Source organism: Salmo salar, chromosome 12 (genome assembly GCF_965601325.2).
Source record: "Salmo salar chromosome 12, fSalSal1, whole genome shotgun sequence".
NCBI classification, from domain to species: domain Eukaryota; kingdom Metazoa; phylum Chordata; class Actinopteri; order Salmoniformes; family Salmonidae; genus Salmo; species Salmo salar.
The window spans coordinates 60,171,613-60,184,091 of NC_138302.1; the positions used below are offsets into that span (position 1 = coordinate 60,171,613).

The window sequence follows — 12,479 nt, forward strand, 5'->3', positions numbered from 1 at the left end:
ATGTAACACCAATACGGAACGCCATGAAGTTTAAACTACGGTCGCCGATAGCACCCAAACTCAGGTCGTTCAATGATGTCTTTATCTAACATATTCACATTCGTTTTTTGCGTTCCATAACAGAAAATGTCTGCAACACGGTACCGTCGGTTCTTGAAACTCTGCGAAGAATGGCCACGGGACGAATCAAAGAAAGGTCGTGATTTAGGAACGTTTTTAAGACAGAGAGTAGCTCTTGCCTTTCGTGAAGGTGAAAACACACAGGTAAAACGATTCCGCTTCATATGTCGCACGAGAACGCTAACCACTGTGGCTGGAAAGCTTCAGGCTGAAGTTTAGCTAGCGTAGGATGGTGATGATAGGGCACCCGTCCATATCGACCTTGCAGTTACAGGCTAAACAAACATGTTTAGTAATGAAAATCGCAACCTATAGAGCTATATTCAAATGTTTTTCAATATATTTTATTGAGTTGTGACACACGACAGTCCAAACAATCATACAGTAGCACGGAGGGACTGGTTTACTTACAAAAGGCAAAGGCATTATCTGTCATTTGAAAAGCCTTCTTCTGCCACTTTGGTAAATTGAGGAATGGGGCTGAGGAAATGTAGCCTGACCTAAGATCAACATGATGGTTTTAAACATATTTCGAAACTATAAATTATTAATTTTAACACTTATTTTGAAATGTAACTGACCATTGAACAGCATGAAATCTTACAAAATTACCTTATCTGTATGTGGATAGTTGCTAGATGGGGATATTGTATGGTCCCCTTATTAACTGTTCTGATCTTTCTTGACAGCTCTCGGATCCAGAGAAGTGTGATCAAATGTATGAAAGCTTGGCCCGGATTAACACTAACATATACAGAGAACGAGTAAGTATTCCCTTATATCCCTATTGATATTGTATTGGCTTTAATGTAGAGACTTTCATATCATAGCATAGGCCTAACCAACCCATAGGCCCAAATCCACAGCCAGGACCACTCAGAGCGATACCTGTTCATTACTCGATACATTTGCTATGAAAGAGCTTGGAATCAGCCAAGTGATGTCAGTCAGGGTTATCATCACCTTTATCTCCTGTAATGTCTGTTCACAGTTCCCCCGCACAAGAGACACCAGTTTTACAGGTGTCACAGTGGAAGAATGTAGAATGCTATTAGCAACAGGTATGGACACAATGTCTCTACATATCCATTTTCCCAAGTATATCACTTTTTTTTAATGCTTGCAGCTATGTGAATATGACATTGTCTAGTTATGTTGCAATAAATTAGCCATCACAAGTGAAAATGCTTCTGTATTTATTTTGAGGACATACACACCTCCCTATTTCTCTTCAATAATACCAAATGTTCTATTCATATTTAATGTCTTCTACTACTGTCGGCTTTAGACACGTCAATGAAAAAGCATAGACTACTATACCAGTCATGATGTTGTCTCAAAAACAACACCTGAAGTGTTAATCGGCCTAATAGCACTATCCAGTGGACTTTGAGGATACCAGCATGTTCATAGGAGCTTTTTCCTTAGAGAGGAGAAACAGACTAGCACTAGCCTGTGGGCCCTCTGGCAGACTAGACACCCGCACTCTTTCAGCAGGAGGCTGGCACCCAGACTGCAAGAGAGCCGAAACCGCAAACTGGCACACAGGCTAAAGGAACTCCACAGGGTGTTCAGAAAATGCATGGTAATGGTTCTGATGTCTCTCTAACCCCTCTTGTATCTTCCCCCTCACAGGTAGCATGCAGCAGATGGATGAAGAGAAGAAGGGCTTGTGGAAAACTCTCACAGAGCGTTTCTCCACCAAACCAGAAGATGTCACCCCTGAGAAGGTTCCTGAAAACAAGTAGCACTTGTGCTATATAGCTTTCCTTTCCCCTTCAGCCACTTTAGAAATAAAATGTTATTCTTATTTCTTTGGATCTCTTGTCATTTAAGCAGGGCCATTGTACCATACATAAGAAATGATGGGGCATATAAAGTATGACGTTTTTTAATATGAACAACATAATAGGCAAATGTAAACCAAATCTGATATACTTAAGGCTTTGCTGGCATGTACTTTCCTTGTAATAAGACAAGGAAATATCGGTATAATGCAAAGCCATGGTAAGCTTCTTCAACAGAAATATTGGAATAAATTAAAGGAGATAGAAAAACATGATTTCTTAAATCTTGCAAAAGCCAAGCCCCAATTTCTTCATTGGCGATTAGGTTATTGGAGAAAACTTTTTTTTAATGTAAAAAACAAAAACAAAAAAAATGCAGTAGCACATCATCATTATACAAATGGCTTAATTGTTTGGCCAATGGAGCTGGAACCAAGTACAGAGAATACCGTGTTGCCTACTCCTCCTTTTCATCCGCATCCGGGTTATCTCTCCATATGCAGTAGTTAAGGGAGGTGGCCAGGCACAGCCATGCAAGGTAGGGTGTCAGGAGCAGGCTGGCTGTGCGATTGACGGGATACCAGGATACCATGGTGGCTCCAACAGCACCAGTCAACATCACTATCTCTATGAGTGCCTGGGGGAGAGAGGACACAAAATTGATCATGTGTCATGTCGCACTCACGGCAGCAGAATGGAGGTGGTTTTTACAATGGAATGTGTCTATGGATCACCTACTGGCAAAAATAATATTCAGAGAAATTCTCATTTTGCGTGTACTGCTCCTCATTATCTCAACCTGAAGCCATGAGTCCTTTTGCCCAGCCCACAACCATTGCATTATCTGAGAGCTCACCATTTTCAACTTGTGTGCTCCAAAGAAGATGGGAGTCCAGGCCCAGTTGAGAGCCAGCTGCAACCCATAGAATCCCAAAGGTACCACAGCATCCTCAGTGAAACCCCCACACTCCTTCCACACCAGGTAGGAGCCATACCTATCAGGGTGATAATCAAAAATAAAATGCACGTTAGTTCCATATTTCATGACTCATTTAAAAAAACAAGTGGTAAAATGCTTTTCTGAATGAAGTGCATGAAGCTGATTTCCACCACATTCAGTTGGGAAACAGCATTCATTATGTAGAATCTACACTGTGTGCACAATTATTAGGCAAGTTGTATTTTTGAGGATTCATTTTATTATTGAACAACTACAGCACTCGCGGTCAATCCAAAATGTTAATAAACCTCAAACCTGAATATTTAAGAAAGTAAAAGTGAGGTTTTGGCTTTCTTTGGAGAATATCTATGTGTGCACAATTATTGGGCAACTATTAGTGTGCAGAATTATTATGCAACTAAATGAAAAACAAAAAGTTCCATCTCACTTGTTTATTTTCATCTGTTAAAGTGAGAATAATAAACAACTCAAAATGGATAAATAAAAATTTCTGACATTTAAAAGAAAAAAAAAAAAATACACAAATATAGCCACCCTTCTTTTCAGTAACAGTCATAAGCCTTCCATCCATGGAGTCTGTCAGTTTCTTGATCTGTTGACGATCAACTTTTTGTGCAGCAGCAACCACAGCCTCCCAGACACTGGTCAGAGAGATGTACTGTTTTCCTTCACCGTAAATGCTCCTTCGTAGCTCCGTTGATAGAGCATGACGCTTGCAACGCCAGGGTAGTGGGTTCGATTCCCGTCACCACCCATACATAAACGACAGCAGGTTTTATTGTAAGTCGCTTTGGATAAAAGCGTCTGATGAATGACATATATTCTCTTTTTTTGATCCTGCGTGGCTCAGTTGGTAGAGCATGGTGTTTGCAACGCCAGGGTTGTGGGTTTGATTCCCACGGGGGACCAGTACGGAGGAAAAAATATATAAAAAATTATGAAATGTATGCATTCACTACTGTAAGTCGCTCTGGATAAGAGCGTCTGCTAAATGACTAAAATGTAAATGTAAAAATGTAAATCGTCTGTTTAAGAAGGGACCACAAGTTCTCAATAGGGTTTAGGTCAGGTGAGGAAGGGGGCCATGTCATTATTCTTTCATCCTTAAGGCCTTTACTGGCTAGCCACGCAGTGGAGTACTTCGATGGAGCTTTTCCTGCATAAAAATCATGGTCTTCTTGAAAGATGCAGACTTTTTCCTGTACCACTGCTTGAAGTAAGTGTCTTCTAAAAACTGGCAGTAGGTTTGGGAGTTGAGTTTGAGTCCATCTTCAACCCGAAAAGGTCCAACTAGCTCATCTTTAATAATACCACCCCATACCAGTACCCCACCTCCACCTTGCTGGCGTCTGAGTCGAAGTGGAGCTCCGTGCCCATTACTGATCCAGCCACGGGCCCATCCATCTGGTGCGTCAAGAGTCACTCTCATCTCATCAGTCCATAAAACCTTTGAAAAATCTGTCCAGATATTTCTTGGCCCAGTCTTGACGTTTCAACTTATGTGTCTTGTTCAGTGGTGGTCAGGTTTCAGCCTTCCTTACCTTGGCCATGTCTCTGAGCACTGAACACCTTGTACTTCTGGGCACTCCAGGTAGGTTGCAGTTCTGGAATATGACAGCACTGGAGGATAATGGGTTCCTGGTAGCTTCACGTTTGATTCTTCTCAAATCTTTGGCAGTTAATTTGCGTCTTTTTTTCTCAACACGGTTCTTGCGACCCTGTTTATTATTTGCAACAAAATGTTTGATGGTTCTGTGATCACGCCCCAATATCTTAGCAATTTCAAGAGTGCTGTATTCCTCTGAAATACTTTTTACAATTTTTGACTTTTCAGAGTCAGTTAAATCTCTTTTTTGGCCCATTTTGCCTGAGGAAAAGAAGCTTCCTAATAATTATACACACCTTGATATAGGGTGTTGATCTCCTTAGGCCACACCCTCCCTCATTACACAAATACACATCACCTGATACGCTTAAATCCAATAAGCATTCCAGTTTATACAGCTTGGAGTTGGGAAATATGCATAATAATGATGATATGGTCAAAATATTGACTTGCCTAATAATTGTGCACACAGTGTAGATAGGTGTACAGTACCATATTGGTTGCAATTAAAATCTGATAATGGAAGGGGTTTAGAGGATTGTTTTCAAACTGGCAGAGTATGCTGTCTCTCACTCACCCCATGCCTGTGTAGAGGGTGGTCCACACTACTGGGAACGCAGCATTAGGTGGACGCCATGACGGCTTGTTGAGAGTGGTGTACCAGGTTTTCACCTGCTTGCGTGTCACGTAGCCTCCATAGAGCCCCCCTAGATGAGGCAGGGCAGTCAAACCAAGCATAGGCAGCCACGACATGTCTGGAGAAGAGAGGGAGCTGCCTGTTAATGATTAGTTAATTACATTGTTTAAACCTGTTAATTATTATTCTGTAGAATTCATTACACTTGTATAAGTAGGCTATAATTTGATGGGATGGGACACACTCCTTTCAAGGCATTTTGCTCAGTGGGCGTGGGTTTCAAAGTGCAAGGACTGTCTGATGCGCGTCCATGTTCCAACGAGAACCCTCTGCCTGTAGTCTCAGTACCAGTCGTTTTAGCTAACATTACTTACACCACAGGTTTTCCAGTCCTTTCCCCTCCTGTCATTTGCCAAAGTTATTCCTGGTCATTAACATTTTTTTATTAACCTTTATTTAACTAGGCAAGTCAGTTAAGAACAAATTCTTATTTACAATAACAGGTCTTGTGCCCAGTGGCGGTTATAGACCATTTCAACTGGGGGGGGGGGGCCAAGCTGGGGCCAGTTGTACTGTTAGAGGGGCCAGTTACATTAGACGTTATTGTTGTCATATCATTTTCTTCACTGCATTGCAGGCATTAGCAGGCAAAAGACCATGTTCATAATCATTGGTGTTCCGCGTTGCCACTGTCTAATAATGGATGTAAAAACAGAACGATAGCAAAAATTAGTTATGTAAAAATGATTTCATACTCCACATTTAGGGAGAACCGCCCCTGCTTGTGCCGAAAATCTCTCCCTGCCAGAATCCCCCCTTCGCGTGAACGCACTCAATTCTTCATTGCTGCGACTTGCTTGCTAGTTGAGATTTCTGCTCTTCACTCCGTTGTCAGTTTAGCCTACATTTCACTGATCTTAGTAGCAGAAAGCATTTTTTATGTGTGTCCTTTGATCGCGGGGGAGGCACTTGTAATGTCTGCAGTTTTCGGTTTGGCTATTTGTTTCAAGTGTATTAGTCTATAAATAAATCTATTTTTCAAAATTCGTCATCTCTCCCATGTCTTATTCGACTAGTAGTTGTTCTGAAATGTTTATTGTTTGCCTACATTTTACTCCCTCCTCTGTTTAATATAACACACATTCATTAATGATTAATTTCGGTTGCCTATCCTGACGTGAAGTTTGTTCTATGGAAAGTATTCAACTCTAGTGACAAAATTAACGAAATTAGAACGGGGGGGAGTACTTTGACAAGGATATTTTCTTTCCTGACGAAAAATCTTCTAATTTCCTTAATTTTGTGGCTAGAGTCGAATACTTTCTGTGGCACACACTATTGGTCAATATGAGCTACCACCATAAAAAATAAAACGAAACGCAGCCTAACGTGATCATTGACAGCTGTCTTGACGGACACAAATAGAAAATGCTTTCTGCTACTAAGATCAGTGAAATACAGGTTAAACCGACACCGGAGTGAAGAGCAGAATTCTCAACTAGCAAGCAAGTCGCAAAACAATGAAGAATTGAGAGCGTGCGCGTTCACGCGAAGGAGGGGGGAGGATTCTGGCAGGGGGGAGGTTTTTGGCACAACTGCATATGACACGAAGTAGGCTACAGGGAGTGGAATGAAGTAGCTGAACAGCGACGGCAACCAGGCTACTCCGCCTGAGAGCTCATTTATAAATTAAACTATGGTGGGTTTATAGTTTACAAATCCACTTTCATATTAGTAACGTTACACCGTTTTGCTTTATTTGAACTAATGATAGCTAGCTACCTAGTGGCTGGGCCAGTTTTCCCGAAAGTGAACGATGTGTAACGCCAAGTGTTGCTTGCTAGCCAACCAACAACGTCAATATGCCGCTATCAATCCAATCTAGCTACTACATTTACCAGAATTAAATATATGAAACTGATCATGACTAGATGTAATCTAATTTCACTGCCATGTGTTAGTCAACATGCAATAATACCTGTGGACTACTGTCAATCACTGAGATGCATTGTTTGCATTGCTGGCTTCATTAAAAACGGTTAATCTGATGTATTTTGATGTCCTTTGTTTTATTTATTTGTTCGCGAGCCTAACATGAGGCCAACTACCATGTTATCCTGGAGTGGAGGCACACACGCCTAGTCACACAACCTAGGGCGCGTTCGCAAATCCACTGAGTGTGACAGAGTGTAAGATAACAGGAATTTACTAACGCTCAACACCCGTTGAATATGGCACGTGCCAGTAAATATTGGCAAAATGCGTAATTATATCATTGACCACATCACAATTACAGTCACCAACACTGGCTAATATGAAAACAGCCTAACCAGCTCTGCTAGGGCGAGTAAAATGGTCAAAGTGAGGTGATCTCTCATTTTTGTCTGGAAGTACTGTGTGAGGTCAGAACGCTCGGACCAACCCTACTCCTGAACGGTCTGAATTTGAAAAGACAATCTGACAATGCTCTGAATTGGCAAAGGGCCAGAGCTCACTCTGGCACTTCAGATTGAATTTACGAACACACCCTTGAGCTGTGTTCGAATACCCATACTAACATACTGTAACGACCCTTGGTTTAAAAGAGCGGATATCGACTCTGCCGCTTGAGCATGCTTTTGGGGCACAATCGATAGCGCGCTGGACTTCGGGCTAGGTCGAGGGTTCGAGACCTGCTCCTCGCCTGTTTCATTACAATACTGTATACTACATACTACTTGAGTGTATACTATAAATTCATTTTAGTATACAGTAAACGAACAGTATCATTTCAGTTGAACATTCATTATTCTGCGCTCTGGTACACTCAGACGACAAGTACTCTGAAATCAAGAGATAGCCAGAGCGAATTTAGAAATCACCCGAATATCCATTGAGAACGCTCGTCTATACCATTTCACTAAACAAAGAATTAAGGGAATAATCAAGTCAATAAACGTTGGGTAGTTAGTTAGATAGTCTATAGTTAATATACTGGCAAGTTGTATGCATAAGTGGCCAAGTAACATTTTCATTAGCGTTTGTCATAATTAGTTAAAGCACTGAACTTGTATTCGCTCTCGTTATACTTCGACTGCATATTTCCCGCCATTTTCTTCAAATCTGAAAACCATATGAAGTCACACCCATTTCCTGAAGAATTGCATTATGGGCCGTAAAGTATAGTGTCCTCTGCATGTATACTTCATATTTTGGCGAATAGGGTACGACATCCGGGAACCTTTGGCATACTAACAATATCCATACTATGACCAATAAGCACGCTATATACTGAATTCACTTCACAAATAGTACAGTTAGTGTGGGTAGTATGAGTATTCGAACACTGCTCTAATCTCATTAGGATTACTTTGCGTAAATTATCAACTTTAAAAAATTTGAAATTCAAATACTAAATAATTGATTTAGATTATTTTCTTTGTCTGCATGAAATCTCAAACATTCAGCGATTACATTGGTTTACTTCATCTTTGTGGCACCCTGATGAAACAGCAACATCCATTACTATAGTTCCGTTTAGCCAACCTGCTCTCTATTACTGCTTTTCGACTGTAATACCAGTGTTACACCAGTCTATACACCCTGATGTTATAAATTGTGTTTCCATAGCTATGGCTGACAGTGGGGACTTGTGAAGAGAGAATCAACAATCTCTGCATAATCAAAACAGTTGCTTTGTGAGACGGTGTTAACCTTCAAAGGTGTACTGTAAACCCATGTTCACAGTTAGCCATTGTTATGTTAATGAATTCCGGAAAACCCCACCGGCCTTGCCTTGGCCCCAAATTAGAGCAGGTCCGCTGGAGTCATGGCCCAGTGAGAGACAGGTGCCGGCCCGCGTAGATGGTAACACTACAGTATGAGCCTTTTGGGTTAAACACTGGGGTACGGCCTCATTGTAAATGCACAGTGTGTTGAATAGTTTCCAAGATCCAGACATGAGTGAGGCTTGTTCTCAACACTGTGCACCCGTATGTGGGCTGATATCTATAGCAAAAGCGTGTCCCATAATTTGATGTGCCTATTGCAACTTCAGAATTAAAATGACACTAAACTACCAAACGGCTGAACTCTAAATGGTGTAATACATTAACCAGATTGAATAATTGTTAATAGCCTATAGGCCTGCATGTATAATTTATAAAATACAAACACTTTCCTGGAAACTAGTTTAGAGTAGGCCTATGTCAATTGCAAATCCATTTCCCTTTTAGGACCTTAAACAAAACTGTCATTCAATCACATGACGTAAAAGGACCGTGCGCATTCACTTCTCCTGGCAACACATCAACAAAGTTATAGTAGGCAAAAGGTTAGGCCTTGTAACACACTTTCACTGAAAAATAAATGGCATTATCAAGCTATATACGTTTCGTTTTAAATAAACACATGACACATAACGTAAATGCTTTACAAAGATCCAATTCATGCATCAGAAGAGGAAATTAAATACATTTATCAAATACCAAACCATACTAGCTACATTCTCCACTCTGTTCCGTTTATGATTATTGAACGTTATGGTTAATTTGCAACTTTGTAACAACTAACAAGTTAAATTGCAACATTGTCAAACTTGTGTCAATCGAATGTAACAATGCAGTCTTCTTACCTGCTTACCTGTTAGATAGATGAGTGCGATAGTTCGAGGATGTTGTTACACGGAGCTTGGTAGGCTACGGTTCGGGAAGGGTGAAATGAACAAATGAAATGGTGGCCTGACACCACCTTTCTAAAACATTCTGAAAAACGAAGATAAAATGCTTCTCTCAAGGATAGGGTTCTCTTATCATGCAGTTCTTGTTTAGGAGGACACTCCCAATGTGTTACAAAACCCTTCTATAACCACTAGTATTCTGCTAGCAGCACAAATGATGAACTACGTTCGTATGGTAATGACCACATTTTAAATATTGCAATGTGGATAACTCATTCAAAATATATTTAATTTTAATCAATGGCCAACAAGAAAAGGCAATAAGTAATTTATGAAAAATAAATAAAATCATAAAAAAAAAAATATATATATATGACCAATAATGAAAACATACAATGTTGACACTGGTATGTTGAGAATATTGGGCTGGAGAGATAACTTGCTTTTCTACATGTCTACGCTAAAGTGGGGTGGAAAATTCTCCTTAGGGTCTTTACTAACCAAATATGGTTAGGTTTTTGAGGGGGACTGTCTCACACAGCCTTCTGCTGGCTTTTCACTCCACCCCTCCATAGCCCCCAATGCAATACACTGTAATATTAGACTGTACGTGGGATAGATTTTGGCTTGTAGAGAGAACTTTTCTACCTGTCTCAACTAAAGTGGGTTGGAAAATACTCAGTAGGGTCTCTGCTAACCAAATATGTGAAGTTTTGGAGGGGGACTGTGTCGTACATATCCAGCAGCACTTCGTTGTCCACCCCCTTTGCTCTAGCTCATCCCCCCTTTAATCAGACTAATGGTTGGTATCTACAGATGCAGAAGAAATTTACGAATCCAATGGTACAACCCAGAAGTCTGTAGCTCAAACACACAATGTGTAAAGGGGGTTGAAGTCCAAAATGCACCAGCACTACAGTGGGACTCATTGGGCTAAAGTGGGGTGGAAAATACTCAGTAGAGTCTCTGCTAACCAAATATGTTTTGTTTTTGAGGGGGACTGTGTCGCATGGCCTGCTGCTGGCTTTTTACTCTGCCCCTCCATAGCCCCAATTGCAATACATTGTAATAGTGTAGGCCGTCATTGTAAATAAGAATCTGTTCTTATTAACTGACTTGCCTAGTTAAAAAAAGGTGAAATAAAAAAAATAGACTGTACATGGGATACATATTGGGTTGTAGAGTAGCAGTTACTTGGGGAAAATGCCCCTTTTCTAAAAACAAAATTTCACGAAATAACAAAAAAGTGTAAACTGTAGCCACTTATTTCCCTTCATAGTTTGTTTGCCTATGCATGTCCATCATCCACATAACATTTGTTTTTATTTTTTATACAAAACTTTGCTTTTTTGTGTCAGCAATTGGACATTGTTCTTAGGGGGTTCTTACCCCACGTAACCCTACCAGTATTTGTGTAAACTTTCAAAATAGGTCAAATTATCCATTTATTTTTTCAAAGCTGGTTGCACTGCTGTAAAAAACTGTTGTACTGCACTATAGTGCTAAAAAGCCCCGGTTATATTTGCAGGGGGACTCTTATTTAGAAAATACATTATCGACGATCGTGCTGCAGCATAATATCCTGCTGCTAGGAGAACGGTAATTCAATAACCTCTATCAGTCGTTTTACTGAGTAGAATCAATGCTGCGCAGAAGCTGCGCAAGCTTTAACTTTTTTTTAAAGCCATACTCTGGAAGATGTGGATACCATACCATCATCACAGAGTGGGCCTGGGGCCATCAACAAAAACACTAACAATGAAGTAAATACGAATATGTAAGCTATTCGTCATGTGTGAATTGTGCTGTTTTGTGTTTTTTTATTTAATCCGAATGCCACAAGGTCTATCTAGGGGAGACAGTCATTCTATTCTATTCTATTTATATTCTATTACATTCTGTTCTATTTCATACATCACACCCAGGTACAGTTGAAGTTGGAAGTTTACAAACACTTAGGTTGGAGTCATTAAAACTCGTTTTTCAACCACTCCCCAAATTTCTTGTGAACAACAAATAGTTTTGGCAAGTCGGTTAGGACATCTACTTTGTGCATGACACAAGTAATTTTTCCAACAATTGTCTACAGACAGATTATTTCACTTATAATTCACTGTATCACAATTCCAGTGGGTCCGAAGTTTACATACACTAAGTTGAATGTGCCTTTAAACAGCTGTCATGGCTTTAGAAGTTGTCATGGCTTTAGAAGTTTCTGATAGGCTAATTCACAACATTTGAGTCAATTGGAGGGGAACTTGTGGATGTATTTCAAGGCCTACCTTCAAACTCAGTGCCTCTTTGCTTGACATCATGGGAAAATCAAAGGAAATCAGCCAAGACCTCAGAAAACAATTGTGGACCTCCACAAGTCTGGTTCATCATTGGGAGTAATTTCCAAACACCTGAAGGTACCACGTTTATCTGTACAAACAATAGTACGCAAGTATAAACACCATAGGACCACATAGCCGTCATACCGCTCAGGAAGGAGACACGTTCTGTCTCCTAGAGATGAACGTACTTTGGTGCGAAAAGTGCATTGGGATTGAACAGAGCAAAGGACCCTGTGAAGATGCTGGAGGAAACAGGTACAAAAGTATCTATATCCACAGTAAAATAGTCCTATATCGACATAACCTGAAAGGCCGCTCAGCAAGGATGAAGCCACTGCTCCAAAACCGCCTTAAAAAATCCAGACTACGGTTTAC

General features: G+C 40.4%; 2 protein-coding genes across 3 annotated transcripts; one reads left to right on the forward strand and one right to left on the reverse strand.

Annotated features, from left to right (window-relative positions):
- The first annotated feature begins 35 nt into the window (after positions 1–35).
- On the forward strand, positions 36–1,930 carry uqcc2 (ubiquinol-cytochrome c reductase complex assembly factor 2). Its single transcript, XM_014132368.2, has 4 exons — positions 36–264; positions 810–884; positions 1,112–1,181; positions 1,756–1,930. Exons 1-4 carry the CDS (start codon positions 127–129, stop codon positions 1,866–1,868), a joined length of 396 nt encoding a protein of 131 aa, XP_013987843.1. The 5' UTR covers positions 36–126; the 3' UTR covers positions 1,869–1,930.
- A 65-nt stretch (positions 1,931–1,995) lies between these two features.
- Positions 1,996–9,995, reverse strand: tspo (translocator protein). Of its 2 annotated transcripts, none has more exons than XM_014132293.3 (4): positions 9,732–9,995; positions 5,052–5,229; positions 2,764–2,902; positions 1,996–2,544 (listed from the first exon to the last, which is right to left on the reverse strand). In XM_014132293.3, the coding sequence occupies exons 2-4, from the start codon at positions 5,225–5,227 to the stop codon at positions 2,365–2,367; spliced, it is 495 nt and encodes a 164-aa protein (XP_013987768.1). In that variant the 5' UTR covers positions 5,228–5,229; positions 9,732–9,995; the 3' UTR covers positions 1,996–2,364.
- Between the last annotated feature and the right edge of the window lie 2,484 nt (positions 9,996–12,479).